This window comes from Dermacentor andersoni, chromosome 3, assembly GCF_023375885.2.
Source record: "Dermacentor andersoni chromosome 3, qqDerAnde1_hic_scaffold, whole genome shotgun sequence".
Lineage (NCBI taxonomy): Eukaryota > Metazoa > Arthropoda > Arachnida > Ixodida > Ixodidae > Dermacentor > Dermacentor andersoni.
The window spans coordinates 57,960,877-57,987,739 of NC_092816.1; the positions used below are offsets into that span (position 1 = coordinate 57,960,877).

Consider the following 26,863-nt stretch of genomic DNA (forward strand, 5'->3'; position numbering starts at 1 on the left):
GCGCGCGGACTGCGTACTTTTTCTGGTGGCGGTGGTGCCGTGTCGCTTGCTCCTCTTGCCTAGCGCCTGAAGGCGTTCGTCGCTGCGGCCTCGGAACGCTGTTTCCGAACGCACGCACAAAACCACACGGGCGCGTCGCGGTAGGGCTGTGCTTTCCCCCTCTCTTTCTCTCCGATCGTCGCTGCACGTTGCTTTGTCCGGCTCTCCCCAGTGTGCGTGTTGGCATCGCACGCCCCCCGAATTTCCCGGGGTGGTAGAGCGAGCCTCTTCCCCCCCAACCAATATTAAACAATCGTGGTGTGCGCTTTTTTCCGGTCGTCTTGTGTGGGATGGCTTCTTTCCGGAGTCGCGACTCGCCGGGAACATCCGGTGAGGGGATGGGGCCGGGGTAGCGAAGTTTTTGGCTTACCCGGCTGCTGTCGACGGTCGGGGGCCACGTAGGGTTGTTAAACTGGCACCTCAAAATTTTTGTTGACTTCTCGGGAGCATCTGCAAAAGCTAGGCAAATCTTAAGTATTGGTACGTGCCTTTTAATTTGGTACCTTTATTTAAGCACCTGCTCGACAGTGGTGTTTACTTTGTGCATTAGCGGCAGTGTTTTTTTTTTTTCGGCAGAGAAGCAATTCAACCGCCCCATTAAAAAAAAAATATCGCTGTCGAGAGCCGCGTCTTTCGAATTAGCGCCCGAGTGTCGGCCTTCTACTAGGGGGGGGCCTCACTTTCAACACCGTGGAAAGTTGCCAAGTGACTGCGTTACCAGGCGCGTTAGCTTCGCCCAATCGACGCGGCCCCGTGACGGGCGAGGCTCGTCGGACCCCCCCCCCCCCCTCCCCGCTACTTACTCTCTGCCGCTTTCAGCACGTGCACCGCACGTGCCCGTCTCGCGACTGATCCGACGCGGACGGCTGCCGCCGCTTGCGAAGCATGTTGCTCTCTTCGTCGGGCCTTGGCGCGCCGAGCCGTGCTCCCTCAGTGCCACCCTTTCCCTTTTTCATAAAGAACCTTTTTTCGAGCTACGTCGCTCGCGAAGGCGCCGTTTGCTTCGCCCCTCCACCCCCTCATCCCAACTCTCCCCCGTACCTTGCTTTGTAATCGCGAGCCTCGTTTCAAAAGCTTGCAGCGTCTGCCTGGTCTTTCTACTTGGGTGAGCGAGGTCTCTCCGGTTGACGACAAAGAGCCGATGCAAAATCGCTCCAGAAGCTTGACGTGGGAAGCGTATTTCTATTGTTTTGGGTCGGGCTGGCGTGAGCATCGACTATTGCGTGGCGTTTACTTTACTGCAGTAGCTCCTTCATTTTCGCTATACTGCGTAAGCTTTCCGTTTGCAAAGACTACCGGCGAACTTTCTTTTTTTTTGAGGAGACAAGAGACTTCTCCTGTAGTGTTCCGCTTCAGTTAGGTGGATGACGTTGTGTGTGTGTTTTTTTTTTCACCTCGCGTCTCCTCCCGTGAACGCTGCTACCCGTGGGACGTAGTTGCGGACACTCGGGGGTGTGTGCTGCGTTTTGTATCCTGCGTCGTTCCCTGCCTCGGGGCGCTGCCCCGCGTTGCGCAGTCAGCGGCGGTCGTCTGCTACTGCTGCTGCGTACTCGGCGCTGCGGTGCCTCTGCACGGAGGCTTTTTTTCGTGGGAGGAGGAGGGCTGCGCACGTGTCAACGAACTGTCCCCCCCCCCCCCCCCCCCGGTGCGCGGTCGTTCCCCGATTCATACGAAGGACGACCATTCGCCCCGACTTCGAGGGCGTGAAAATTATTTCACTACCTTTTCGCTAATAGGGATACGCGACGGGCTCGTACCTTGAAGCGCCGCTCGTGCTGTTCTCTGCAGGATTTTTGACGCGCTGCTACTAAAACTCAACTTTTAAAAAAATTAAAGTGGGCGCAATGGGGGGGGGGGGGGGGCGACTTTAGCCGTTACCGGCGTTGACTATTTGCCTTCGTTGGAATAAATTGTGGCTCGCCCTCACGGCTCAGTGATCATGGCGTTGTGATTATGGTCGCGAGTTCGAATCCCGATCGTTTCGGTGAGGGGGCTGAGGGCGAAACGCGATAACGTTCGTGTACCGTGCTTTGTGTGCACGTGAAAGACCTAGTGGCCAGAAATTCATCCGGAGCTAACATTCACGGCGTCCCTCGTTAGCCCCCCCCCCCCCCTCTTTGTGGGCACTTTCGGAACCCGCGACCGAGTGTTAGGCCTTCATCGTAATAAATGCTATCAAATCAAATACTCGGTGGGAGCAACGTGCTATCCGTACCGTGCATTACCAGTCTTAAATGCTGCTAGGGCCTTCCTTACAGAGTTAATAGGAATCGCACCTCGAGCGAACCTTCTCTCCCGTTCGGTACGGTTGTGCGGGAAGAGCCGGAGAGAGAGAGGGAGGGCATACGTTCCGGCATCGATTGTTCCCTAGGCTGGCGGAGCGCAGTCCAATCTCGAGGAGGGGCCGTGTTGTCGCCTTCGGACTGGCTGGCCCTTCGTCTTCGCGTTATTTTGTGGTGCCGAAGCCAACGTACTAGCTCCGGTCAACACATTTGAGTGGCAGTAGCAACAGCGCCTTTTAGGGGCGTATTTCGAGGAAGCCCCGCGCTTTCCCGCACGCCACCCTTTCTTGTTTTCTCTCTTTTTCTAGGAATTCTTCCTCTCGCTGCGCCGGCAACTGCGCACTTCGCTGTGTTCTCCCCGTGCAGTTCGGGAAGAACCGCGAGAAGCAGAAAGGGCTTGCCCATTGTCCGCCGCTAAGTGCCTTCGTTCCCGACCCTGTCCAGGTTTTTCGGTGAAGGGGGCGACCGAGGGATTAGCGGCGCACAGCGTTCGGCGGGTAGTTGGGACTCGGCAGACCGTCCGTCTCCTGGAAACTTTTCCTTCGTTTTGCTGGATTGGCGGAGCACGTGACCGGTACATTCTCGCCGCACTGCGCTCCACCTCGTAGTAGTTAACCGCAGCACTGTAGAGAGCTCGGGAGATGGGGAGGGCCATTGCCGTCGAGATTTTGCGTATCGGTCCCGCACTGTCGTCTGCTTCGCCCGACGCCCGTTAAATGATTTATTGTCGCATCACAGCAGTGTGTCAGAGCGTGTTTTAGTAAGTGAACGGGACGCAGACGGGCGCTGCCTACCCGTCGCTTGGACACCCTGATCCAAAACTGTGCGATTAGACACTTTAGAGATAGCTTTCGTAGGAGAGTTCTGGATTAGGGAACGCAAGCCTCTCAACGTACACTGGGACGCAATCGGCTTGCTTACGCAAGAACTAGGAGCGACGGTTCTGCGCAGACGGAGACGTAGGAGTCTGCGCATGCGCAGTACAGTGGCCTCTAGTTGCGTGCACAAGCGGCTTGCGTCTCCTAACCTAAAACTCCCTGCTAGCCCTAAAAGCCATCTATTATATGCGCCGAACTTGTTTCTTGATGATGGAAAAGCGCTACTAGCAACTGGAAATTTTATTTAGGCAAGGAGCTCTTCTATACAGAATGAATGTACGTTAACACGAAGCCACTGTCGTTGTAAACCGGCATGCGACACAAGATATGAAGACACTTGTGCTTTCTGTTCAAGCAGCAATCGGGGCAAGCATCTCGGCGACCGTCGGCGTCCTGTTTACGTCGACCATTGCGCCGTTGATTTACGATTAACCGCCAACTATACCCGACTAGGCCACCCTGCAAAGTCATGGGAACCGTTTGTCGCGGGCACAATACATGTGCATACGATCCAGGGTGGTGTGCTGCGGGGAACTACTTTTGAGATGGTCCTTTCTTGCAAGATGGCGCGGAGCACAAACTAGTTTCGAGAGAGAGGAGGAGGAGGAGGACGGCGTCGGGTGGCGAAGGGCGCCTCCGTCGTGTGTTGACAGCGGCAGTGAGACCGATTGACACATCGCTTCGCGCGCTCGCTGGCGCGCAAGCACTCCCGGCCCGGTCGTTTAACCCGTTGCTGACGACAACGCCCTGGTGTTTTGCTGCGCGGCGGCAGCGGCAGCTTGTTTACATTTTTTCGGACGCTGCGTAGTTGCTTGCCTCGCCGCCGGGAAAGTTTCCTCCGGACGCCGAGAGTGTGTGTGGGAGAGAGAGAAAGTGGTACGTACCACCTGCCCTCCTTTTTGAACGACAGCAGTGCATGCTTTTTTTTTTTTTCGTTTTCCCTTTGACCGGGAGGAAGGCGTTTCACTTTCGGCGCGTGTTCCAGTGTGACTCGCGCGTGTCATTTTGAAGGGATGCTGAGAAATAATAGGATCAGTTGAGACTGGTAGTAGTAGTAGTAGTAGTAAACGACTTTATTGGGGTCCCGAGGAGCTAGGCAGGGGAACTAGCCAACGGCTAGTCCGATGTCGGAACAGAGAGGCAATGCCTCTGCGCTCGTTCACGGGCCCTCTGGACAGCCAGGAGGTGTGGACGTCTTGTTTCGGGTCTGTGATGGCCTTCGTCCAGTCTTCTTCTCGGTTAAAATCCTGTAACACAGGGCACTGCCAGGGCATGTGACTTAATGAGCAAAATTCAGTGCCGCAATCTGGGCAGAGTGGATCAATGTCTGGCTGGAGCATGTTCAGAAAGCCCCTAGAGGGGTGGGAGCCCGAGTTGAGACTGGTAAAGTGTTTTTCAAAACTATTTTTGTTCTACGCCAATTTCGCGGTAATTGGTTCATTTAAAGAGCAGAAAATGAAGATCAAAGTGTAGTCCATCTTTACTGATTAAAAAAAAAAGGTTAACTAGACATTAGCAAGATCGATAGAACGGCGTCGTTTACATACCTAGAAAAGGTGAGTCGAGTCGGCTTTGTCGGGCTGAAGGCCTTGCGCCGAGTAAAATGCGAGCTCGTGGTCGAGCCAGCGTCGAGTTTGGTGAATTCACTTGGCGAGACTCTCATAAACGCGGTCAGGGAGCGCTTGGGTGAATTCGACCGCGTCGAGTTCAGGTTAAAATTATGGATGAGGTTTTTATCTGCCAAAACCACTTTCTGATTGTGAGGCGCGCCGCAGTGGAAGACAACGGAAATTTCGGCCACCTGGGGGTTCTTTAACGTGCACCTAAATCTAAGTACTCGGGTGTTTGCGCATTTCGCCCCCATCGAAATGCGGCTGCCGTGGCCGGGACTCGATCCCGCGACCTCGTGCTCAGCAGCCCAACACCATAGCCACTGAGCGAGCAACCACGGCGGGTGCGTCGAGTTCATGTTAACGAAGCTTATACGGCGGAATTTGAGTTTTCCAGAATGAATGGCGAGCCCCCGATACAGTTAGGTGGCCGGGGTTTTTAAAGCGATCGACCATTCTTTGCCTCTTTTGCACGTTTTCGCGGTCGGGCTTCCGATAAGGCGCTCGCCTTGCCGACTTGCTTGCTCGTCGCCGGATTCCAACTTTATAGCTCTCTGATACGCGCCTACTATTTCGCGTGAGCTTTAATGTGCCCGAAGGTTTAGAGGCGGTAGTGGAGCGCACGGCAGAGAAAACATTCCGCTCGTTCGGGCTACTTCGCCTACATTGGCAATCTTCGTCGGTGTCTTTTTTTTTTTCGCGTCGTCCGCATTGGCCGGTTCCGCTTGGGCAGAGTCCTTCCATGTTTTTCTGGTCACGAAACTCCGCCGTTACGCTATGGGAGAGGTTCATATGCTGCCCAAAGGTGCCGCGACGCGGCGCCACTGTGCCACAGAGGGCATCGTTCGCACGTTCGCGTACCGAAACGCGTGCGCAGTGCGAGGCGAGCTGAGTGATCGCGTGCGTTCTGTGCTTGTGCTGCGCGATTTCTCGAGTGCTGGGCTGTTTAGTTGAAGTGGCGGGGTGGGACAACGATGCCGAACACGTGTTGCAAGTAACAGCTGAAGTAGAATGGTGGTATCTCTAACAAGTCATTAAAAAAAATTGCTGTATGTGGCTACTTGTGTTCGTTTGAGAGTTATTTTGCCATGTGCTATGAAATGCTTATGCTTTACACTTTCTTGTTTATAGAAGCAATCGATTATGCATTCTGTATTCATTGCCATTCGTTTGCTGGTGTTTGTTTCCTACCCCCCAATGCATATCTCTCGCGTTTGATGTTATTTCTTTATGCTTATTCTATCAGTGTCATGCTTTTAACAAACTTCTTGCATTGTGAATGGTGGACCATTCGTGACCGGACGCCTCTGTGCTGTCTGTATTTCGCTCCGCTTATTTTACATGATAAATAAATGATCGTGCTTGTATGTTTTTTTGCACCAACACGTTCTATTTCTTTTCTTAATCGGAACATAAAGTTTTTAACATATTGTAAATAGTTGCGCATTAAGAACCAAAATACCTAGTCTCGTCGTTTGTGCGTCGAAACCACGAGCAGCGTGAATAAGTGCTGGGCTTACTAACGCTTCTAAACGACTGCTTGCTAAGGCAATTGCCTAATTACAATACAGCTAGTTTCAACTGCGCAGGTCATAACACTTCACGTTCGCCTTAATCCGTTGCTAAAAGCCGCACCGAAGACATTTAGTAGCGAAGTTTGTCTTGCATTAATCCTACCTAAATCTCATTCAGAAATGGCATCGCTTTACAGAGAAATCTTAAGCGCACGGAGCAGCTCAATTTCCTTTTCTTTGTCATTAAGTATTCTACGGTAGCAGCCCTTTGCAATAACAATTTGATTCTTTTGATCTCCTTATAAGATAATGCCCACAGTCAGAGTCCTTCTCTGCCACAGTTTAAAAGAAAGTTAACAGCTGTGCTCGGCAAACAATCTGGCGCTATGCGCAACGGAGAGTTGGCGCTTACTTACTGGTGACCGGGGGTGACAGCCCATATGTTTGCATCTGGTGATAAGTGTGACCACTGGTGCTTTATTGCGAATGCGCGGTGTTTAATTTCAGGCAAATATTAAAAAGCGGAGCCCACTGAAGCGTTGAGGCGAACGGCGATGACGTAGAAATCTGGACTGAGACCACCCGGCCGTGACAGCGGACGCATTTCCCCGGGGGCGAAATGCAAAACACCAGTTTATTTAAATTTAGGTGCATTTTAAAGACATTTAGTAGCAAAGTTTGTTTTGCATTAATCCTACCTAAATGTCATACAGAAATGGCATCGCTTTGCAGACGTTTAGGTGCGTTTAAAGACATTTAGTAGCTAAGTTTCTCTTGCATTAATCGTACCTAAATCTCATTCAGACATTTATTTACGTTTATTTAAATTTAGGTGCATTTTAAAGGATCCCAGGTGGTCAAAATTAATCCTGAGTCCCCCACTACGGTGTGCCTCATAATCGTATCGCGGTTCTGGCTCTTACTATCCCATATTTTTAAAATATTTTTTTGGTCTGCGACCGCCGCAAGCTCCATGTTATGTGCGGCTTTTTTTTTTTTTCGTCCCGGGCGCTCATATCGTGCAGAAGACGCGCTCAGGCAGTAATTTAAGCATATTCAATCTTTAAAATAGTTACGTGAAACTAAAGCGACGGTTGAGGAAGTTGAGAAAGCTAGAATACCGAGGCTGCCCCACACAACCACAGCGGTAGCGGCGTTCGCATGCCCTCTCATGCACGGTTGCGCCTCTAGCGGCGGGCGCTGGCTCTATATGAAACTGAGGCGGCACTTTTGTGACCAGAAAAAAAAATGGAAGGACTCTGGCTTGGGTCTTTTCGCAGTCGGTTTTCCGGGCCGAGGCAAAATACTTCGTGCAACATTACAATTGGAATGTGCTTTCCGAGCGGTCGGTCTTTGTCTTAGTTGAATTCCTTATGTTCATCTGCGACATCCATTTCTTCTTTTTTAAAGCTTTCTTTCGCCTCTCCTTGCTCGTTTTCGTTGTTGACCATCTTTTTGTCCGGTTGTCTCAAGACTTCCATCATTATCATAGCGTGTCCAGAACAAAACGGCATTCTTATTATATTCGTCCGTCTGTTGTGTAATGGTCGTCGCCTATAGCTGTTTTTTTTTTTTTTTTTCATTTAAGGGCCCCGGAGACGCCGTCAAAATATTCATGACGTCATGGGGCGGAGCTTCTGCGGGGGAAGTAAGAGGGTTAGTGGGCTTGTCGCGATCCGCTTTTCGCTATTGTGTTTTTCGCAACTTGTGAAGCCTGCACTCGTGTATGATAGACCCATTTTGAATTCCGATAGCGTGTGTTTATAACCGTACTTATAGCAGAATTGCGGTTCTACCACTATCTTTACCGCGTTACGCCCAATAAAGTCACCCGCGCATGCGCAGTTTGGAGAAGCGTATTCGTAACGGTACTGTTATATGTACAATGCGCATTATAATTCCTTATTAGCGTCTCCTTGCGCTTAGGTACCTATTATTGGGCTTAAGTGGCGACACATAGCTATTTGAAGTTTCTGCGCTAATAAGCTATAAGGACGCATGTATGACAGTGGCGAGGAGTAGTCATTGTAAATTCGATTATTCTTTCTTAAATTGCGAGACCACCCGCACCCGGCCAACCGCGCATCTCGTCTTTTTTTCCCTGGTCGAAAATATCAGAATGGTGGGACGAAGTAGAGGGGGGGGGGGGGGGGGCTTTATTTTCACTTTGTATCTGTTGCCGGTTATTGCTGCATGGAGGAAGTTCTCGGCTGTGATTGACCACGGCCGTCTTTTTCTTTTGTTTTTCCCACACGCGACCACCCGCGCGTCGACCGTGTTTGGGGCAATTACTGTTGTTCGAGCACGGTGGCGTTGCCCGCCAGTGGTTTAATGGCAATCCTCCGACGTCCGCAGTGCCGAGGAAGGCCGAGCGTAAACGCGTCTGTCGGAAATGCACTGACCGCGATTTTTGGCGCGCCGTTTTCGAACGCGAAGTGTTACCGGGGGGGGGGGGGGGGGGGCTTTTTTTTTTCTGCTACTCATTCGGCGCGGTGGGTTGATCCGGCAACTAAATTGCTCGTCACCCAAAAAAAGAAAAAAAAAACGCAATAAACCGCGGCACTGTTTTGCCGCTACGCGGGGCAGCGGTCCCTGACGTCGTCGCTAAGGCGTTCCTCCTCTCCCTTTCGTCCCGTGAAACGGGTCACTCGCTAGCCGGCGACCAAGACCCATCCCCTTCCCCACTCTCCCTCACGAAAAAAAAAAAAAGCTGCATCTGACGCGGCATCGGCTACTGCGGCCGGAGAGGGTGCCGCGTGGGTGATGTGGGGGGAGAGAGGGGAGGATGGAAGGTGAACGCGATGTGTAAAGATGGCATTCCTCGAAGGCCGACGAAACTCGCCGGTCCTCCCGCGCGCACGCGCGGGCCCTCACAACTGCTGTTTTTTTTCCCTCCCCCTCACGGGAGGGCGAGCAGCGCCGGTCGAAGCAGGAGCGTCGTCGCATGACGTCATCGCTCTCTGCTCTACGTCACGTTCGTCGCTCCTGCTGCTGCCGCCGCCGCTCGCGCCGTTTGGCGCAGATTGCGATTGCTCTCCCGTGTACTCTCTCTGCCGATTCGTGCGTTCGTTTATGCGCGGCTGCTGTAAAAAAGCAGGCGAGCGCGTGTGCATTGTGCGTCCCTAGCGATTCCATCGGCGTGCGTGTGCGTGTGACGTCCTGCGAGCCAGTTCTTCAGAGCCGCGAGCTGGCGGCGAGCAGTACGATGCCGTCGCCGCCACTGCGTGCGGCCCGACCGGACAGCGCCCATGCGCTACGCTAGGAAGAGGCGGGGGCTGGCGACGGCGTCGCCCGTCGCCGGCAGCGGCTTCGTGTCAGTACCCGTCGAGGGCGACGTCGGCGAAAGTAGCGGCGGCGGCGGCGGCGGCGGCGCCTTCTTCATCGTGGCCGACAGCTCCTCGTGGTGGAGGCATCCTGTGGATTTGGATACTTCCGCCCTCTCCCCTCCTTTAGTCCCGTCCTCCTTACCTACAGTTTGGTTTATTTCGCTGGCCCCCGCGTTTGTGCCGAGGCAGGCGTCTAAACCACGAGTATGCCTGAGGGTTTCGAGACACGTAAACGCCGCGGCCCTCGTTTCTGTGGTGCGGGGGTGGGGAGGGAAGGGTGGTGGTGGGCCAAGATTACGTGTGCCTCGTTCCAGGGTGAGGAGGAAACGCAGTGGCGAGTGGCAGCTGCAAGCCTTTTGTTTTCCCCTTGCATTTGTATATTACGAGAGAGCCATTAGGATTAGGAATGTTCAAAGACGCCTATGAGGGCGGGCCGTACGTCTCGAGATTTCCCTGCGGCGGTGACGTCACGTTGACACGACGATATGCAACATCTGCTGCCACGCTGGCTAGTTTGCGTACGTAAACGAGGAGGGCAACGGAAATCGCTCGTTTTCTAGCTATCTGCACTTTCCTCCCCCCACCCTCCTCGGTTTTTCTTCTCATTTTCTATTTCGTTTTCTCCCAGGGCATCCTTTTGCAGACTAGCATTTACACCTAATGGGGGAGGGAAACATTTCCTGTTTTTTTTTTTGTTTAGCAATAGCGCAGAGTTCAGGTTTCATCTTGTCTTGTGCGTCAATTTGGGTAGCAGAGCAATTCCAACCATAAACATGTATGACCCAGCACTTTCATTGGCGTTTAATTCTTGTGCCCTGTTGGCTTCAAAGCTTCACCAGTAACATTCATCATTAGCGACTGCTGATGTTTGTTTTGGCTGATCACACTCGTTAAGTATTGGTAGACATGCTCGGAACTGAAACGACAGCTTGTAAATGTGCGGTTTGCTCCTTGTCGCATAATGGCACAAGCCTTTTAGTGACAGATGCAGGGAGCTGCTCTTAAAAGATAATTAGCTGACTAGAATGTCCAGGATGAGTTTGCCTTAAATATCATGTTGTGAATATCATAATGCAGCACATTTACTCAAGTGTGTGTGTAATTCCCTAACCTTAGTTTTCCATGTGACAAGATTGTTGTGTAAGGTTGTTGGCCAGTGCAAATATTTCAATGCATGACGCCGCCTAGTCAGTTACATTCTTTTGAATTGGTGCTGCTGTTCTTGGGCCACATGCTTCAGCTGCTTCCGGCCTAAGATAGAGACTTGGGTCAGTGCAGAGGAGTGCGAAACATGGAAGGTAGATTTACATTGTGCAGCTGCGAAAAGGCACGAAACTTCATTGTACAGTTCATGCTATAACACCATCTTCTGAAGAGAGAAACAGGTCCTGCTACAACTTGGCAACTTGGAATGCAAATAAGTTAGCAGCAACCGAGAATTTTTTAAAAATAGCTTTGTTGATGTACTTTTGATGTCCACCACACTTTTTAACTGCCATATTGTTTCCCAGCCTACTTTCAAACGAATAGCACAATTTTTGGTATAGGGTGTAGTTAGCCATACCAAAACTAATACGCTATTTAAGCAACCTCAAACACGGAGACCTCCGAAGAGGTTTTACTTCGGTAAATTGGTTATAAGTGTATATGCACTCTTGGAACAATGGTGGCGAAGCTTATTGTATAATATTCAGTTTAACACCCTTTAAATGGCATCTCAGCTGATGATGCATGCAGATGGTACATCGTGGGTGCCTCCTAATCAGTAGTAGTTGTCAGATGCCGGAATAGCTCATGGTGCTCTTACTCCAGTGTGATTTGCAGTGCAGATTTTTATTCTTCAAACTTTGATAGCAAGGTCCGATTTTGAGAGCCTTTTGTGAAATATCAAATTGAATTCCGAATGTAAATTTTTGCATTCAGGCTACTATATACTTGCACTATTTGAAGCTAGGCTATTTATGGGGCCCAAAATTTTTTTTTTTGTAGTTGACCTTGATGCTGCCCAGTGAATTGGACAGTAACCATAATTTTAAAAGGGGAATATGTATTTTTTGTTTCCAGAAATGGCAGACTGTGTGCGTAAGGAAATCTGCATGACGCATTCTACTTTTCTCCAAAGTCTCTTCCCAGAACATTTCATAAATTTCTAATCGCGCTTAATCCTGCCTCGGTCGGTTTTTCAGCTGGAATATTGCGTGACAGTTGCCGTGGGGTCAAAATTGCATAGAAGTTGCTGCCAATTGGATCTCTCAATAATTGTGCTCATGACAGTGCTTGCTGTGTTCGTGTTGCGATGTTTTGTACGCTGTCCTTGACTACTGCTGTAATCAGTATACAACACAGAACACAGAGTCAAGTGCAGGTTTCTCGAGGTAAGTACTCCGATTCTTCAGTACAGTCTTTGTTGGCACACAGTACTGTAGTGTAGCTATATATTGTGCTGCTATTGGATCGTACCAGACAGCTACAATAGATTTAGAATTGCCTAACTAAAGCGTCAGTGTTGAAACTGATCCAGATGTGACAAAATTTCCTTGAGGTCACCTTATCGGTGTTATGAAGCAAAAAATGATCATTTAGGAAGCATATGAACTGAACTGCATGTTTCGTGGTAGTTAAATCTCTTGATAGTGCAAGGGCAAACCTTGATAGTGCAAGTGCCATCTTGAAAGCCTTGGAAGCCCTGTTTGGTTTTATGGAGTGCCTAAGAAGACCTTAAATTGTGCTTTTGGCTAAGGGTAATAAATTTCATTTGTGTATGTTGCCACGAGGTTAGCGCAAGTCAAGAGTCAAGCAATTGATTAGGATTTTTGTGGTACGTAGGCATCTTGTTTGTTGTGGTGCTGGTGAAGGTTTATGCAAGGCTTAGCAAGCACAAATGGTATTAGAGTGCATTTTTGTGGTGTTGAAACCTTCAGCGTAGTTTACAGATTGAGATGGAACAATGGAACCGTTGACATTAGTGCTTGCTCACACAAACACTGTGCTCATGTCCCTTCCTTCATGTTCATCTAAACTGTACTGCATTTCCAACTTAAATTCATGCCAACTCGGTATACCTTGCTCGTTTATTCTTGGGATAGGTGTCATAGTTGCTGTGGAACAGAAGATGTAGATGGCATTAAACCACAGTGCATTAGTAGTGCGACTCGGGGTCGAAGACGAGAAATGGACCCTTGGAGCAGCCGAAGAGGAGACTAAAAGCTTTATACAATATGTACATATAGCAAATAATAGCATAAAAGTAGCGGTGCCGAAGAGGACACCAGACCGACAGGGAGGCTGGCAGCGATTCTCTCTCCTATTAATGGGCGAGCTCTGCCGTAAATCTATTGCCGATTCACCATTAGCAGAACGAGGCAGGACTAGTGCTGATGTCAACTGATTCTCTTTCCTATTTTGTCGCGGACGAAGTCCAAGCTACGTACCACTGGTCTACACGGCAAGGGATCAGCAGTTCTGTGGAATTCTGAAGGCTGTCGGTGGATTTGTCGTGGTGCTTTGTGCCCCCGGGCTTCTCAGTTTGACCCACCGAAAAGGCTGAAAGGCTCCGCTGTTTCTTGGAACATTGTGGATGTTTGAAGCCCAGCACAAGGGCAACCACTTAAGAAGGGGGAGCACTTGTTTCCTTGATGATAGGCACGCAGTGTGGCAGAACAATTACTAACATATGAAATGGGAATAATGATGGCCAGCACTCTCCTTACAATTAAGTATTCACCAGCGCATCTATGTTTATTTGTTGCAGCAAGTGCTCTGGACGCTTCGGTTACATATGCCATCGCCACATCTAGTGTTGCTGCTTCCATCGAAATGTAGTGCAGTCGTTCTCGAGTCTGTTCTAATGCGTTAGGCTAAAAAAGAACCAGCTCTATGATTCACTGGTTGCAAGTTTCATGTTGGGTCTTGGGAACGTTCAAGTGTCTGGCTACTCGCATAAACATGAGGTCACTGATCTGGCAGATTTCATTTGCAGTGGTGTGGGGACTAGTCGGACATTTAACATAGTCCATCGAGGCAGTTTGCTTTTGAGATGATCTTGACAGAAGACCTAATAGCTCATGTCTAACTTATATGCCTTCTCTCTCTCTCTCCTCCCCATGTTGCTGGCTGAGCACAGAAGACTACAGATTGCCACACGCCTACGTAAGTATTTGCCTCTTGCGCATTAAGTATTAATAATACCAACATTGCCGCATTGTAAGCACTTGTTTACATGCCTGTCACTTTAAGCTCGATTGTTGTGGAGAAAGTTGCTGCGCTTGAAGAGTTTTTCGTATAGCCTGCCTGTAAGTGTCCAGTGTAGGTACCACAACGTCTTTGCACATACGATTCAACATATGGGAGACATAAGGACATGGAAGGTGTGCACTGTGTATGGACCTTTTGTTATAGTCACTGGAATGGTTGGGCAAACTGCTTATTTTGGCTTTGGCACTTGCGACAGTGACAACAGCACTCTCTCGTGATGGCATTGTACTTATTTTTTCTGGAATGCTTTATCTAAAGTGGGTCTTGTTGTTACCGTTCCAAGCGTGCTTGTGCACACACATTAGTATTGACAAGATAGTGACGAAATGGGCATGCCAGCTTTTACCGTGGGACATCTGGACCGCTACACTGATGAAAATTGGCGTGCAGCAGATGGGCCAGATCCTGGTGCCATTGCCACAAGCACGTAAAAGCATAGCTGGCTCAAAATCACTGAAGCTGTAAACCTCCACGTGATACCGAAACTTAGTGAATGAACTATAGGCACCAAGTGGTTTTATCCAGCTTCGAAGAACGGGCTGCTGCAATTTCCACGATGAGCCGTACAGCTAATTGCTGCACACTGCAGTGGTCCACTCCACATGTTTGTGGTATCATTCCATGGGAAAACGGAAGCAAAAGCCATTCTCTTTATAGCAGCTGTTTGTAGAGCAGCTGTCTGCCGTGGTGCATTGCTTACCCTGCAGTAATGGCAGCCCAACTTGGGGTGCAGCTGGGAGGGAAGTTAGACACAGCATGTACTTGGCATAATTGCAAGAAGGTCCATTGTCTTGCAGCTTTAATTGGTAATCTGCTGCAGTTTGAGTGCCAAGTTTTGATTGACAGAGGCTTTGTATTTTGTTTTGCGTGCGTGATAGATGCTAAGGCTATTAAAAGAAAAAAACGGCATTAGGCTAACCTCCATGCAAATGCGGCTTCTGTGCAGTCGCTATCGAGAGGAGGCGTGAGCAGCGCTGGCGGGGCCCATGAGATGAACAAGCAAGCGCTGGGGCAGCAGCCTCCCCCACCGGGTGCGCTGTACCTGGCCCAGGGTCCTGCCTCCCTGGGACAGGGTCCCCCCCAGCAGGCACCCCAGCCACAGCACCCAGCCACCATGGTGAGCACAAGGCTTCAGGTGGCCGTCTGTGGCCGTTTGGCCCAGTGTGTTTGTGTGGTGGGATTTCCCACAACTATCTGGGATGTGATGTAATGCTGGAGCATCATTCTCAGTCAAGCATCTTTGTGGATGTCACTTTTAACTGGTTTAACATGTTCACTGTGCTGTGGGTCATAGTAGGTATTACTTCTGCTTTGCTTTGCTTTCCTGCAGTGTGAAAGCGACATCTTTACAGGGTAAACATGTTCATTGCTTCAACATGGTGTCAACCCTGTGTAGCTCCAGGAAGTTTCAAAGGAGTGCAATTTCATGGGGACTGGCTGGTGTGTCACGGTTTACCAGAGAAGTGATCCGTGACACTTCAGTGATCACTTCTGAAGTGATCACTTCAGTGATGAAGTGAGAAGTGATCGGAAGTGATCCACATGTGGAGCATCATGCAGAGGAATCCGGACTTCAGAAAGTGCCACTGCAGTGAACGTGTTAACCACACTTCCAGTTTTCAGACCGGCATGCACTCCTGCGTCTGTTAAAGATACCCTGGTTTCCTCAAGTCTGTTTGTACCGTGCTCACCTAAGTCCTTCAGATGCTGCTTCTGTGAATTAAAATTTAGATACCGTACATTCTTTGCATTTTCAGAATTCTGATAAGCGTACTACTGCAGAATGGCCTAAGAATTTTCAGTTATTCAGTGTGATAGTTGAATTTACAGAAAGTAGACCATGACGCCAAATATGAGAACATTGCTATTTTATGTCTGGAATACTTGGAATGTGCTTATCCAGTCACTTCAGATATGCTGGATGTAAAACATAGTAAAGAAATACAATGAAAGAAGGGAACCTGCTGCACGGTGTGGCCTAAAGCATATTCAAACTTTCTGCAGAGGTCCAGTCGAAGTATTTTTAGGCAGAGGTAGGGTATACCAACTTTTCTTGAATACAAATCGAATGCAAATAGTCAGACGAGGATGCATATATTTACAGCAAGAATATTTATTTCTCTGTAATCGGGTGCTATGCCTTTGCTAAGGAAGGAAACTAGTGAAAAAGACGGCCAACTATCACTGACCATCTGAACAGAAGCTCACTTCTTGTCTTTAAAAGAACTGCACGAATAGCCTGTCAACATCTTAAGCCTGGTTGCCAAGAAGCTTTTCAAGAATGATTGCCTGTGAAATGACTAGCTTTCCAAAAGTGCTAAATAAATGGTTGTTGAAAAACATGAAGTTGTAAGAAAAACAGCTGCTGTTTTGTTTGTGATACTTTGCGACACTTTGTTTGTCAGACAGAGAAGAGCAACCCGGCTTTAAAAGTTGGTTGTTGCAAAATGTTTTGATTATATTAGCTATTCGAAAATTCCGAATAGTTCATTTCCAAATACGAATAGTGTGCGTGTAATATTCTATTTGTATTCGAAACTTTGAACACCAGTGCAAATAGATGTTTGCGATACGTTTTAAACATTCTTTCCATCAGTTTTTTTTTTCTTGCGATGCGATATCTTGGCATGCGCATCAAACTATTTGCAGAAACATCCTATGCATGCACCAGAAAAGTATTCTATAAGTGGAATCGGTCATCATAGATTGATGACAACACTGTTTTTCACCTTGAGACGGCATAAGCAAACGACTAGTGGTGAAGAGTGTTATTGATATCTCATCAAACGCAATAGTCTCAGCCTAAATGAGCTGGCTGAGAAGTGATTAAGTCAATCAGGCTTGGAGCAAGGCCAGAAGAAAAATACACATGAAAAAGTTCTGAAGATATCTTTATGAAATTTCTACATTAGTATTAGAGATGTTGCTAATAAATCTAATGGGGATATGCCATGTTTTCCAACCAGATTTTGTAAAGTTTGGCCACTGCCCGATAGAGGGCATGCACTATTTTGCAAGTTGTCTATCGGGCACACAGTGCCTGCAGGAGTCCATTTATAGAGTTTGATTTTAGTCGTTGCTCGGTCCTCAGTTGTCGTTTTGTGCTTTGTTTACTTCACGTGCTTCTTCGACCCTTTCCCACCACTCCTGCAGCACGTGGGGCCGGCGTACTTCCAGGCGAGGCAGCCACAGCAGGTGCAACAGGGGCCTCCACAGCCTCCCAATCCTCAAGCAGCACCACCTCAGGTAAGCAAATACTACTAGCACTACCTCGAGCTTCCGTTGTGGGAAAACATGTGGAGCGGTACTTTCTGTGGTTGGCGTAACGCATGAACTAAAGTCTGCGACGGTGATTTTGAGCGAGTGTGCATGTGGTGTGACTTCACTGCCAGAGAGTGGGAGTCGACGCTAGAGTGAGTGTTTGTGTGCACTGGTAAGTGCAAGTGGAAGTTACTTTGTGTACGAGTAAATGGGTAGTGAGCAGCTGCGAGTAGGAACCTGTCTTTGTAAGGGCTGATGGCATTGAGTGAGTACAGAGCCTGAGAAAACATTGGTGAGTGGGCACGAGTGAGGGTCCGGGATTCTGCTGACCTATGGCCAATGCTAAAGCAGCATCAAATCTGATGCACACCCAGTCTTTGTTAATTCATTCAGAGTCGGGGGAAAGAATTTACTCCAAGGTGCACCTAGTTTTATAACGAGCAGAAGCTTCCAGCCATGTTTCCTGGGTATTTAGTAAAATTTACGAATTTGAAATCGCTCTACAATGTTACGGAAGTTTTTGTTCCGTTCATAGGTGTCTGACCACACCCTTGTAAGTGTTCGGATTGTGAAAGGCCGCCAAGGAGGTACTTGCTTCGAACAAGGCTATTCAAACAAGTTCCCAAAGCAGAAATTCACAATAGCAAAGTCACTGAAGAAGTCCCTGCAATCTAAAAACTCTGTGTTGCTTGCCAATTTGTGCTTTTGTCGGTTTGCTGCTGCTTACATGCTGCGTCTAAAGGTAACGTTGCGTGCGTAACTCACAAGAAGTGCAGGCTCAGGGCACGCATTTTTATCTTCAAGGAGTGCAGACACAAGTTCTTGGGTGATGATCTTTGTTCTCTTGGGTAACATGCAGCATCTAGGGGGCCATAGTAATGTTAAGCAGATGCACAGTTGTCCCATCTGTAATAATAGGAATGTTTATCATATAACCCAGTAATTTAATATTGCGTGATTTCAATCACACAGTTCCAGATTCCATGAATCCTGCCAAGAGAGGTGGATAGTTTTTCAGTGACATAAATTGGCAGTACCTGACGTTGCGAAGTTAACATTAATCACCAAAGCGTTCGCGACGAGCTTATTCGTCGTCTGCTTGATTTTACACAAACGCGTATGTTTGTTGATGCCAAAGCTAAGTTGGAGACATGCAGTCGCACCTCCCACCCATGTTTAGGCGTGCGCACATGTAGTTGTCGGGAAAATGCTGTCGCCATCGTCTTTAGTGGCACAATTACTTTGCTAGTGAGAATGACATTTTCATGGTGGCATTGTGTAGAGTGGGAAAAGGAGCCATTGTTCACTTTTGGGCTTCAAAATTGAAATAAATTACCTTTGAGCTGTCTGCTACTGCCAGGAAGAGCGTTCAATCAAGCCTCTAAAATAGGTGCCTGCATTCCTTTAAGCGGACCCTGAAACGATTTTGACGATTTTGTACAAACGAACCGGTCGTTAAAGTAGGTCCTTCTGATCGTTAATTGACGTATCGAAGTGCTCCGTGTAAAGCGTGTAATTTATTACAAGGTTTTAAAGATGTACATTGCTGCAGATTGCATCACATTGCTCGCTGTTAGTAGGGTGAGCTATTAGATTTGCTGCCCAGGGCGTGTCATCAGTAATTTTTCAACTTTATGGTGAACAAATGTTGTTCGTAATAGTTGGAATGTTAGTAAAGTTGTTTCTATAAAGAGAAAGTAACAAAGAGAATGCATAAGAACAATTTCTCACAACACTTTGGCACACAGCAGGTGTCGTCTGATTGTGTTACAATGTGCTCAATTCTAACGAAATCTCAGCGGTCAGAGTCGGTCTCGGTCATTTTGCGAGCACCATGATTCGACTTTGTCGCGTTGTAGGCTGCAAATGTAGCGACTGGCAATATGTCAAGCTACGACATTGTGTCCTGCAAGGCAGCAGACGAGTGGACTGGCTGCAGCGCATCAGACTGCCGCTATCCGATTGGCACCAGGATTTGCGTGTTTGGGGCTGTCGCTTTACACCGGAAGATTACTAACGCAATAGCGTTTCGCAAGTCCAGTATTCGGGTTACCGCAAGATCAAGGGGACAGGGCCTTGCCGTTTGACCGTGTCGTTTCACGGGATGAGCAGAAGAGCAAATGTGAATAGTCTGCACGGTGCAGCCACCTTGTGGCACAGTAGCAGTAACGAAGTGTAAATTTTTTTTGCTGCTGATGTAAATTTTTTGCAGGAGTGTGATCATAACACATTGTTTTTGTAAATGTTTAAAATGTTTTACACTTGGTTAGAGCAATATTAGCGCTTTGTTTGGCTGGTTAGGCTCTGCGCTAACAGGTGACTGGACCGTGCAAACCAATCAGGCCGCTCACGTACGTCTACGCTAAAGTTGCTTCATCAGCTTGAGTTTATGCCTCCAGCCATCAGTCGAACCGCCCAGCTTGCCTGTGGTTACCGGAATACCAGATACGTTCGGCGCTGCGACAGAATGCTCCCAACGCACGCTGCTTCGATAGCTCTCACTTGGGGTCGACTGCCAAGCAGCTGGCGGAGAGTTTGGAGAGGCTTCGCGCGCTCGCTCCCGAGAACTGGAAGTCGACGACACGACGGGCCATCATTACGCAGAGCCAGTAAAGACCGAACTTGAATAACTTGTAAACGTCCGTAGCTCTCTTAATATGAGACGTTTCATAGAAATTGTGGTGCGAATGGTACGAACTTTAGCTGTGCCCTACGCGTGTACAATATTTATCCGAACCGTTTCAGGGGCTCTTTAATGTGTGCTATCTTCACCTTTGCCCAGTTTCTTGGACAGGGAATTTTCCATTAATCTCTCTGCACACCAGCCAATCTGTGAACAATGTTGCCTGCCTCTGAGTTTCGCACCCAGGAAAATAAGCCTGCAGAATTTACTTTGACAGAAGCTAAATTTATTAACGCTCAATGCCCATCGTTGTCACTGTCCAACAACTCTTTATCACTGTTTATGGAACAGCTGTCATGTTCTGTTGTGTTGGAATTTCGAATTTTTGTTACATTAGTCAATAGCATGGTGGCCGAAGTTTAGACTAACAGCCTTGCCAATCCATACTGCCACTCACTCAGTTCTCTGGAACGCCAATATATATATTAAGCTGCTGTGTTGCTGCTTGCTTAACATGTAAATGAACTCCTATATAATGTAATGGGTAACAGATGGCCCTGTCGCAGGTTTGCATGTGCAGTGGCTCAAAATCTTCTTATATACTTCCTTGGGGACCCTTTCCTGTGATGTATCCGACTCAATACGGTTGTTTTATGACAACAAAGGCTTGCGGCCAAGAGGGTCTTAAGATGGCACCAGTAAGGCTTGACCGTCGCTATTAGCGCCTTGCTTCTTACGAAGCAGCTTCGATGTAGTTGTGCTTGCTGAACTTTGCGAAGGTACCTTGGAGGAGTCAGTCGGAGCAAACCCCCCACTAAGGGTAAAGTATGGCACAGTTCCCTGCTAAATTTACTAATAGAACTCTGGCTCTGCAACTGTTCAACTACCATGGGTATGATGGTTAGCGCGTAGATATTTGTGTGATCTTTCTGTGATCTTTGTGTAATTTTGGTATTTGAGGCTTCAGACGTACTGGTGGCTTTACTACTTTGTTTCTGCTTTTATTGGCCTGAGTCGTGAAGCAGTTTAATTGCCTGCTGTGTTTAGAAAAATACATAGTCGCTGCGTATTGCACTTGTAATGCAATATTTTGTTAAAGGCAATCAATTTGCCTAGTCACGTTATTATTTCAATATTTGTTATTCTTATCACATTATTTGTCATGTTATGGGAAGCCAGAAAAAGTAGTTTAGGCAAATCCTTGTGCTCACCGATATTCTCATGCTGGCTGCCCCGCCATGCTTTTGCACCTCGTGTAAGACACTAGCGCCGGAGTTCCCATTAGCACAGCGCACCCCCATTAATTCAATCCTGACTGGACCGACAAAAGCAGTCTAATTATCTGGGGAGTCAAATCAAACAAAAGGCAGAAAGACTGAAACACTCCAGATAACATTAACTTGACTTGTCAGCTTCGCTGCAATAAAGATATGTTATGCCGTGAAGCATATAAAAGTTGTGTGCCAAGCATACCAAGAATGGAAAGGGGCCACTGTCACGGGACATGGCATGTATTCCCTAAATTTTTTTGCTAGCTTTCCCAAAACACATGGTTTGGCTTTGCCTCTCTCCATGCACTGCGTGCGCACATGCACATAAAGGAATGTGTACTAGGCCCCGTTAACATTCTCGTATACAAGATACTCATGGTGGTTGAAATGAGGGCTCAAATCACCGCAGCAATGTCAGAAACAGCTCTGAACGGCTACCAGCATGCTTTAGGTGCTCGTGCTGTGACCAGAGACCACCCATGTGGGCCTGTATTACATGCATACTGCGTTCTGCGACAGTGGCCCCTATCCATTCTTGCTATGTTTGGTGCGCGAGAAATTGCGTATGCTTCACCACATAACACAGCTGCATTGCGGCGAAGCTAACCAGTCGGGCTAGAACTATCCAGTGAAGGCGAATTCTGAAATCTGAATAATTTGAATTTTGGGCCCATAGAAATGTACGGGCGCTCGCCGGGACATTCGGACAGGGTCGAATTGACTGAAAAACTCGATTAGGGGTGATGTACTACAGTATGATTGATATAGTAGCATTGACATGATTGGCGCGGCAGTGTCACGGTAATCTCTATGCGACAGCGTTTATGTGGCGCATTCCCATTCAAAATAAGCTGCAACCTGTTTACGGCAACTTGTGTTCTGCCGTTTAGTAGGGGAACGCACACGGTGGCAGCTGTTGGACTTCCCTCTCCAGTCACATGAGTGTGGTTCGCCTTCCTAATGCTCTACAGCTATCAACAAGAATGCAACATAGAATTTTGACATGACGTAATGATGTGATGTAAATGTTTCGTTTGGAGCACGGAGTGAGAAATGTGCTTTTGCTTGCCTGCAGGGTGGGCCTCAGCAAGTGGGTGGAGCGGGTGGGCGGGGACCTCCTGGCGGGGGCGGGCCCCCGTCCATGGGCCGGCCACCTCCCCTCACACAGGCCGCACAGCTAGGGCTGAGCCAACTCGGCACACCCCCTGGAGCAGCTCCGCAGCCCCCCGTGGCCACGGCGGCTGCCTATCCAGGTGCAGCCATAATGCCGAACTATGCGAACCAAGCGGCGGGATACCCGGCACCCCAGCACATGTCCCAGCCGCCCATCTTACTTGGCAGCTGCATGAACCTGGTCAGTTGGTGCATGGATGCCCGAGGGATGATAGGAACCAGTCTACTTGTGCATATTGCCACGCAGTGTACAGTAGCACATTGTTGGGGCATTCCTTGTTTGTTACATTTTCTCAGTTCGTGTGCTCTAAACCTCCCTCGTTACGTTTGGTTTCCGTAGGGTTAGGTGTATTTGCCACAAACGGGCAGGCTGAGCGAAAAGTTTGTTTTGAGAAGAACAGACAACTCCATTTCTTCAGGAATGTACTGAAGTATTTACATGTTACCAGTTGCAACAGCCTAGTATACCCCTAGCACATGCCCCAGTATGTATGGCCCAGTGTATAACGTTTATAGAAAAAAAAAGAAGATGAAGAAGTTGTGTCGTTTGCTGCTTACCGGTGCTCCGCATTTCGTGCATAACGAGTGTTCATGAGGGATGTGGTGCACGTTTGGCCGAACTCCGCGCCGACACGGCATCGCTGCAGATTGCACATGAGATGACTATCCCTACGGCTTGACTGCAGTCACGTTCACTTTTGCCTGCTGCCACACTGCAACCTGCGTTTTACACAAGACGGCAGAGTGTTTATAGGACCGCGGCTGTATCAGCGTGAGTGAGAAAGTTCGATTTTCGTTTGGTAGCTGGTGTGAAAGCAAAGTCTTGGCACTATTTCTCGAGCCTTTTTCACTTTCTCCATATCATCAGGCAGCAGCGGTAGTGCTGGAATGCCGCATGAACACAGCCGCGGCCAGAACTGCTTTCATCTGCTAACCCTATTCCGCAGTCACGAGGGAGGACACTCTGGCGGCGCTCGGCACGGGTAGCAAACTATTCAAAGCTCCTGCGCACTTTAGAAAGTTCAACACCCCTAATTTTTTCTGTTCGCCGAATTTATGGCTTGCAGCAAATCAATTTGACATCATTCCATGCGGAGTTTCGCACGGCAGAGCTGATCACGGCGAAAATCTGCCAATGGCATGGCATTATTACGGTCACGTGCCTCAGTCGACAAATGAAATTGCGCATGGGGACTGCTTTCTTGCGGGCTTTTTCTTCATGGTCATTCAGTGCACAAAGTAGCGGTAGCGTGAAAACTAAACAAGAGTGGCTTTTTCAGACAAGACCAAGATGGCTGCAATCAGAAACTTTGAATGGGAAAAGGCCTTTTTTTGCGCGTTCGTCAGTAAAAACACAGCTTGCCGACGCGATATAAAATGCCATTATGGTGAAAATATTGGTCCAGGATGCATTTTCAAAAAATGATTATTTTTCCGTGATTTTTTTTTATCACTAAGACCCATGCTCCTGGATCAGCGCCTGGGTATTGTAAACATTGCTCTTGTATCAGCTTCTATAGAAAAGGAGGAGTTGCCAGGAAGCTTGTAGAGAAAGCCTGCCATTTGAATAGCACTTACTTGTAATGATGGAGTGCGATTTTCAGGTATTTTCTCTTCTTTCTCGCTTTTTTTCTCTCCCTATGTTCATGTTACAGTAAAACCTCGTTAAACCGTACCCGCTTAAACAGTAGTTTCGGTTTAAAAGTAGTAAAGTCAATTCCCCGACTCAGCGGCCATTGAACATAATGTATTTAGTATCCGCATAAACCGTACCAGCTTATTGCGTACGCATCGGTTAAAACGTAGCGTTTCCACTTTTCGTCGCGCAAACACGGCGGTGGGTCGTCTCCACCGGGCGGTCCGGCAGAACAACAAGCCTCAGAGATCGGTACAACGGCCTCCAAGCGCCCTGTGCGTTTGCACGTGAAGCCGCATCAACATCAACATCATTTCGACGCCGTGCCAGAGAGCGAGAGAGCGTTATGGCGTCGTGCAAGCGAGGACTCGCGTCATGCCGAAGCTCGGATAAAAAAGACGCCGGGTGCTCAGCATAGAAGAAAAATTAGACATCGTCCGTGCTATCGAACGTGACACGAAGAAGTCGGCGCTGGCCCGCGACATGGATCTGCTGTTGACTACAGTGTGTGGCATTTGGAATGCGAAGTTGCTCGGCAGCGCTGCTGCGACCGCGAAGAGATGTCGGCTACGAGGTTCGACTTTTCGCCATCGTTGCCTCTGTTGTTGCCGAAGTGTCGACTAGCGACAGTGATGAGGACGACACGGAAAGCGACAGCACGGGCGATTCAGGCCCGACAGGGGCAGAAGCTGCGCGTTACGTCAGCCTCGTGAATGCAATCGTCGCAACGAGAACAGGGGCGCGATAACGTAACTATTCCAAACGAAAAGTTTTCCGAACTCCGGCACCCGGCAATGAAAAAGGCGCCCCGGAACTTATGCAGCACTAGTGCGCGCGTGCACGGAGAATACGTAACGCCAACGAGGAATCTGCCGTGCGAGTGTTTGCCGAGAGGAGGGGGGCTGGCTGAGAAGCTGGCACGCAGCTTGAGTTTGAGGCTGCTGTCGTCGTGCTAGGCCGCCGCGGCATCAAACGAAAATAACACTTATGTCGCGCGAAGTGAATAAATACTGCATGTTTTTCCCCTTTCATCGCACTCTCTCTGAGTTCCGTTTTCTACAGGTAAGTGGGCGATGTCATGCTATTTCGGTTAAACAGTACTACCGTTTAGTACGTACTTTTTCCGAGCTCCGGCCGACTACGGTTTAATGAGGTTTCACTGTACAGCTAAGTCGGAGTTAGCGCAATATTTATCGTAGTTTTAGTGTCACTACCATCTTTGAGTGACGTGTGTGCTTTGATTGTCTGTGTTTGCCAGCGTGCCTAACATACTAATATCGGCCTAGTGCTACTTGAGAGCTGGCTTGTTTTATGGCTGAAGCAGTGTGTTTGCTCTACTTGTCTCTAGATGACAGATCCTACGGCATGGCTGGTAAGTATTTGCAAAAGGTGAAATGCACCTGTCCGCTTTCCTTTCTATTTACCCCCTACATTGTCTTCTTTCTGTACGTAATGATTTGTAATTGCTTGTGGCTCGCTGTGGCCACATCATTGCGCCGCAGTATGGTTAAACCTCAGTGGACTGAATTCTACGAGTTTGTGTCACTGGGACTGCCATCAGCGTTTACAACGGTGTAACCGTTTTGCTTGACTGTTATTTCAACGAGTATTGATCAGGGGGCAGTGCCAGTAAATGAAAAAGGACGATTCTGAGCTCTGAAACCACATCTAGAACACCCATTGATTACTTTTGTCAATGTGGAGTTTGAACTGGCTGCGTCTCCAGTGCAACTAGGCATGTGAAAATTGAAGCGCATTATGTGGGGCTGTTATTTCTCGCACGTTTTTGGCAACACCTGTACTGTTTTACGTAAACACGTGACTGCGGCAGACCTTGTGAATGGCCGATTGCTGCAATCATTTTGACAGTGCTGTAGGCCACCTCTAAGTTTTTGGCATTGGTTGAGCCTTCTTGTCTTTAATGTGGGGCTTTTTCCATGCTTGCCTTCATTGCAGCCGTATCCTCCCCAGCGGCCTGGCCAGTTCAGCCCAGCCCCGCAGTATGTCTACCCGCCCTACCTTCAGGCCCAACAGTGTAAGCACGCTTAAGTGGCTCTAGTAACATGTTGGGCAGCTAGTGTGGGCGTGCACCGTTATTTTCTCTTTTCTCTTTTTTAATGGCATTCATCATCATCAGCCTGGTTACGCCCACTGCAGGGCAAAGGCCTCTCCCATACTTCTCCAACTACCCCATCCATGGGGTTGGCATTCACTAGTTCCTAACTGCTTATTTGCGACATGGAAGGGTAGCAGAAATGGTATGGTTCAGTTTCATCCTCAAGTCCTGCCTTGGAGACCCCTACAAAAATTACTAGGCATTAGTGTTATGGCAGTTCAGCTAGCACTCAGCTAGGATTTGCCTAAGCGCTCATTCATGCCGTGTGCAGCAACAGCGGCTGCATTTCGATGAAGGGCAAAATGCGAGAACACCTGTGTACTTGTATTTAGGTGCACATTAAAGAACCCCGGGTGGGGTTCTCCTCCACTGTGGCGTGCATCATAATGAGTTTTTTTTTCACGTAAAACCCTATAATTTATTTTCAGTTGTGCAACTTAATGCAAATGGTCGTTTTGGTCGAAAAGCGACTTCTTTGTTTTTAATGAGTTTCTCAGTGTGCGACTCGTGCACCACTGGAATTCACGGCACCAATGAATCAATCATTGGTGCAGGGGCGGGACATCTGTATATGCTGGTGGTTCACATTCCTGTGGCTGTATGGGCAGATGCGAAGGGCAAAGGGCATCAATCGCAAGGCATTTAGGTGGGGCCGCAGCCAGGTTCCGCTTGTCGGTGGGAACATCAGTGGCCGTGAGTAGCTCCTTGTGTTGCAGGTCGCGGTCAGTCTTGTGACCTCTATCAATCGCTGGTGGGATGTGCTCTGAAAGGGACTGTAGGGGAAAATGGCCTTGTGTGTTTTATATGTGCTTTTTTTTTTCATTTGAAAATCTGAAGGGGGGGTCGACTTACAATCGAAACCAAAACATTGCACTGCCAA

At 48.5% G+C, this 26,863-nt stretch overlaps 1 protein-coding gene across 5 annotated transcripts in view; it reads left to right on the plus strand.

Annotated features, from left to right (window-relative positions):
* The window catches only part of LOC126547209 (eukaryotic translation initiation factor 4 gamma 3-like), a 129,841-nt gene that overhangs the window by 26,860 nt on the left and 76,118 nt on the right, over window positions 1-26,863 (plus strand). For 3 of the 5 annotated variants that reach the window (XM_072287165.1, XM_072287162.1, XM_050195152.3), the window contains exons 2-7: window positions 13,773-13,798; window positions 14,850-15,020; window positions 17,057-17,149; window positions 22,134-22,412; window positions 25,216-25,239; window positions 25,824-25,902. In XM_072287165.1, coding sequence (XP_072143266.1) covers window positions 14,895-15,020; window positions 17,057-17,149; window positions 22,134-22,412; window positions 25,216-25,239; window positions 25,824-25,902 — 601 coding nt within the window. In that variant the 5' untranslated portion in view covers window positions 13,773-13,798; window positions 14,850-14,894. Of the gene's footprint in view, window positions 1-11,983; window positions 12,025-13,772; window positions 13,799-14,849; window positions 15,021-17,056; window positions 17,150-22,133; window positions 22,413-25,215; window positions 25,240-25,823; window positions 25,903-26,863 lie in introns of all 5 variants that reach the window. The other 2 variants (XM_072287163.1, XM_072287164.1) reach the window with 2 other exon arrangements.